The sequence below is a fragment of the Cicer arietinum genome, chromosome 4, assembly GCF_000331145.2.
Source record: "Cicer arietinum cultivar CDC Frontier isolate Library 1 chromosome 4, Cicar.CDCFrontier_v2.0, whole genome shotgun sequence".
Taxonomy (NCBI): domain Eukaryota; kingdom Viridiplantae; phylum Streptophyta; class Magnoliopsida; order Fabales; family Fabaceae; genus Cicer; species Cicer arietinum.
Genome location: NC_021163.2, coordinates 12,468,217 through 12,473,474, shown reverse-complemented (window position 1 = coordinate 12,473,474; position 5,258 = coordinate 12,468,217). Strand labels below are relative to the sequence as shown.

The 5,258-nt window shown below is 38.6% G+C and overlaps 1 protein-coding gene across 1 annotated transcript in view; it reads right to left on the bottom strand.

The window, feature by feature from the left end:
• The window catches only part of LOC101504477 (uncharacterized), a 1,455-nt gene extending 995 nt beyond the window's left edge, over window positions 1–460 (bottom strand). Inside the window, exon 1 of the mRNA XM_004496531.4 lies at window positions 173–460. Within this exon, the coding sequence (XP_004496588.1) occupies window positions 173–353 (181 nt within the window). The 5' untranslated portion in view covers window positions 354–460. The remainder of the gene's footprint in view (window positions 1–172) is intronic.
• Window positions 461–5,258: the final 4,798 nt, after the last annotated feature.

Below are 5,258 nucleotides of genomic sequence, written 5' to 3'. Positions count from 1 at the left end.
GAAAAATAAAAAAAGTATATCGAGAAATATCTAAGAAGTACATCCCATCGAAAAAATTGAAACAATGACAACGTCCCTTCTTCTCTTTACATGCTAGCTGTTTGTTTGGTGCCAAGTGAATGTTACACAACGATGTCGTGTCATTGCAACACGATGAAGTAGCTATAGCTACCTGAGGATGCTATTTTCTTATCTGGGAGTTGGCGCTTGAGGCGGGAACAACCGTCACGGTTTTGTTGTAGCATTTTACGGATGAATGAGGCTTCCATCGTCTTCAGGAATTGCACGTGCATTTCATCCGTCCAAACCGACGTCGTTTCGGTCTTGAACGGAACGTGCACATTAGATCCCATCGATGGTGCTTCAGAGTTGTTAACTTATGTGTGATCATAAATTAAAGGAAGATAAGATATAAAGCAAAGAGGAGGATGGCAATTAGTGAGAGGAACAGCCGTCACATTAATTAATATTTATATACCAAACGTTAAACATACATAAATATCATGATATTTTTCAATTTATGTCGGATAAGGTTGATCGGGTATTAATGAGGTGTAATATATCTTTTACGATAATATTTATTTTAATGTTGGAAAAACCTTAATAATGTTGTGCTCAACAATCCATGTCAATTACATGATGAATAGCCAAAGGCGGAAGCGTACCTGTGGGAATTGTCATTAATGAAATCCTGAGATGATGATGATAGAGCCAATAGGTTGGGTGATCTTCCTCAGCAAAACACCCTGAAGACCTTGCTCTCTTGATGGGGATAGAGAGAACCAGAGAATTTTCTCCTTTAGGGTTTTGAAACTGAATAGTCTTGTTGTGTTTGCCTTGGGGACCATTACCCCTATATATAACTATTATTAGTTATATCCCAAATTGCAGTATTTCCAATTCAGCCCCTCATTAAATTAGAAATTGCCTGGTATCTACACTATTAATTTTCATAACTATTATGCTCTTTAGCCATAAACTATTATATATTATTTGACCCCTAGTTTATTGGCTAATTATATAATGACCCTAACACACTTTATTAATTAATTACATATGTGACCCATAAATCTTACAATCTCCCACTGGTCACACATGTATCCTTAGGAGTGTGTTAGACTTTATGACGTCAAAAATGTCATTATAATTACCTTGAGTATAATCCAAATTGTCCCGTCCATTAATCATATCAGCACATGGAACCAAAGAGGCTTTCGTCATAATAAGCATAACTAAACCCATCAATGATCACCCGTACTGACACAACTAAATGACATAGACCCATTATGAAAAGTGTAGCATGAAAATTACATGAAGTTGGTCAATGCATGTCAATTTTCAACTGGTCCTACTTTATCGAATGAGATCATACCATAACTTAAATGTACAAAGTAACCAAAAACTGAATACTTTAAACTTTATTTCTGATCAGAAAGTCCAAATACAATGTATTTGTACTTTACAATTAAACATAGAACATGAATTACATAATGGACGAAACTCCCACTAAAATCAAGATTCCTCAAACTGTAGCACACCCATGTGAGCAGTATGCTCATGAAAGACCTTGGGTGGTAGACCTTTAGTGAGTGGATCCGCAATCATGGAGTTTGTCCTTAAGTGTTCTATGGATATCTGTCCACTTTGTACCTTCTCTTTAACAACTAGGAACTTAATGTCAATGTGCTTTGACTTGGTTGAGCTCCTATTATTGTTAGAATACAGGACTGCTGATCTATTGTCACAATACAACTTGAGTGGTCTTTCAATCCCTTCAACTATTTGCAGCCCCGTGACAAAATTTCTCAGCCAAATGCCCTGGTCAGATGCCTCATGAATTGCTACGAATTCTGCTGCCATGGTTGATGAAGCAGTAAGACCTTGCTTGGCACTACGCCAAGAAACTGCTCCACCAGCTAACAGAAAGACATAGCCTGAAGTTGATCTTAAGCTGTCTTGGCATCCCGCAAAATCCGAGTCAGAGTACCCAGTGATCTCTAACTGGTCTGACCTCCTATATGTGAGCATGTAGTTTCTTGTTCTCTTCAAATATCTCATGACCCTCTTGGCTGCTTTCCAATGGTCAAGACCTGGATTGCTTAAATATCTGCCTAAAATCCCTACTATGAACGCTATGTCTGGACGCGTACATACTTGGGCATACATAAGACTCCCTACAGCTGAAGCATAAGGGATCTTTTGCATTTCTTGAATTTCCAAACTTCCCTTAGGGCACTGTTTGAGACTAAACTTGTCTCCCTTAGCAACTGGGGTGTCCCCTGGTTTGCAATCCTGTAACCCAAACCTTTTGAGAACCTTATCGATATAGCTCTTTTGTGACAATCCAAGAATACCTCGAGATCTGTCTCGGTGTATCTGAATTCCTAATACAAAAGAGGCGTCACCAAGATCTTTCATCTCAAAATGCTTTGATAGAAATTTCTTAGTTTCGTGCAACATGCCTATATCGTTAGTGGCAAGCAGTATGTCATCAACATACAAGACCAGGAAAATATGTCTGCTCCCACTGAACTTATGATACACACAATCATCAACTGTATTCATCTCAAAACCAAATGAGAGAATTACTTGATGAAATTTATGGTACCATTGACGAGAAGCTTGTTTTAGCCCATAAATGGATTTTCTTAGTTTGCACACCATATTCTTTGGGTCTCCCAACACAAAGTTTTCTGGCTGCACCATATAGATCGTCTCATCAATGTCGCCATTGAGAAAAGCTGTTTTTACATCCATTTGATGAAGCTCCAAATTAAAGTGAGCAACAAGAGCCATGATTATTCTTAAAGAGTCCTTCGATGAAACCGGAGAGAAAGTCTCTTTATAATCAATCCCTTCCTTTTGAGTATAACCCTTAGCTACAAGACGTGCCTTATATCTCTCCACATTACCATTGGAATCCCGCTTGGTTTTAAAAATCCATTTGCAACCAATGGGTTTCTTTCCTTCAGGTAATGGGATAAGTTCCCAAACTGAATTGTCTTGCATAGACTTGTACTCCTCATTCATTGCTTCGATCCACTTATCTGAACGAGAATCTTGCATGGCTTGATGAAAGTTGACTGGGTCGTCTTCCGTCATGCCAACATTTTCCTCTACCTCATTGATAAATACTACATAATCATCCGAAATAGCATTTTTCCTTTCTCTAGTGGATCTCCGCAATGGAGCTGGCTCTTGAGGCACTTGTTCTTGAGGATCTTGAATTTGATCTGGATTTTGTTCTTCCTGAACAACCAGATCATCTTGAGTTTGTTCAATAATGGGAAAGTCAATTGGTGGAAGAATCAGTTCTGGAATTGTTACCGATTCTTCCTCAAAGACAAAATCTTTAACCTTAATCTTCCCCCCAAACTCAATATCCTCAAAGAACGTTGCCGTTCCCGTCTCAAAAATTGTTCTCAAATTAGGATCATAAAATTTATAGCCCCTTGATTTTTCTGAGTACCCTATAAAATAGCTGCTAATTGTTCGGGGTTCAAATTTCTTTTCATTCGGCCTATAAGGCCTTGCCTCAGCTGGACATCCCCAAACATGAAGGTGCTTCAGACTAGGCTTACGCCCAATCCAAAGCTCATAAGGTGTTTTAGCCGCTGCCTTAGTTGGTACTCTATTAAGAATGTATGCTGCTGTTTTTAATGCCTCTCCCCAGAGTGACTCTGGCAAGGTGGAATGACAAATCATACTCCTTACCATATCCTTAAGAGTCCTGTTTCGTCTTTCAGCTACACCATTCATGCTGGGTGACCCCGGCATAGTGTATTGTGGGACGATTCCACATTCCTCTAGGTATTTGGCAAATGGTCCCGGACGTTGTTCACCTGAACCGTCATATCTGCCGTAGTATTCACCACCACGATCAGATTTGACCTTTTTAATTCTTTTATTAAGTTGATTCTCAACTTCTGCCTTAAAGGATTTGAACACGTCTATTGATTGGGACTTTTCGTGAATTAGGTAAAGGTAGGCATATCTAGAATAATCGTCTATGAATGATATAAAATATTGTTGACCATTCCAAGAAGGAGTTGGAAATGGCCCACAGATGTCCGTATGTATCAATTCTAAGACGTCTGTAGCTCTATATGCGCCTAATTTCTTATCTTTAGTCTGTTTTCCTTTAATGCATGCTACACAAACGTTAAAGTCTGTGAAGTCAATGGAATCTAAAATTCCATCTGACACAAGTCGTTCAACTCTATTTTTAGAGATGTGACCTAGACGCTTGTGCCAAAGCACCCCTGAATTGAAATTGTCAATTTTCCGCTTAGTACCACGTGATTCCACATTCAAGGTTTCATTATAGTTAGCCACAGTTTCCAACAAATAAAGATTATCATAACCAGAAAGTAAACCGGTTCCAACAACATTCGAATTTAAAGACAAAGTAAATTCTTTATTCCCGAATGAACAATAATATCCTGATTTGTCCAAATAAGAAATAGAGATCAAATTCCGTCTAAATGACGGTACAACAAAAGTGTCTTTTAAATCCAAATAATGACCGGAACTTAATAATAATCTAAATTTTCCTATGGCTTCAACTTCTACCTTCTTCCCATCTCCTACATAGATCCATCTTTCAGTATCACTAGGCTTTCGGAAGTTCAGGCAACCCTGCATTGAAACACTGATGTTAGTAGTTGCACCAGAGTCTAACCACCAAGTGTTTCTAGGTACTGAAGCTAAATTAACCTCAGAACAGACCAAAGACAGAATCATACCTTTCTTAACACGCCAAGCGTGATATTTGGCACAATCCTTCTTCACGTGTCCAGAACTCCTGCAGAAGAAGCAGTTGTTATCCTTAGTCTGCTTCTTTTGTTCTGGACCCTTAGCAGCAGCTTTGTTCTTGGGCTCCTCAATTCTTTTCCTTTTGCCCTTGTCTTTAGAGATGCTAGTAAAGTGAGCACTTTCAGTCCTATCTTGCTTCAGCCTGTCCTCTTCTTGCACACATAATGAAATGAGCTCATTAAGAGTCCATTTCTCCTTTTGACAATTATAAGTCACCTTAAACTGACTGAATTGCGAAGGAAGAGACAGCAATACTAAATGAATGAGTAAGTCATCTGACAACTCAAGCTTTAGACCTTTAAGCTTAGAAGCAATGTTGGACATCATCATAATGTGCTCTCTTATATTTCCCTTGCCTTGATACTTCATGGAAATTAAATTCTGAAGCAAAGAACTTGTTTCAGCCTTATCACTTTTTACAAAGCGTTTTTCCATCTCAACAA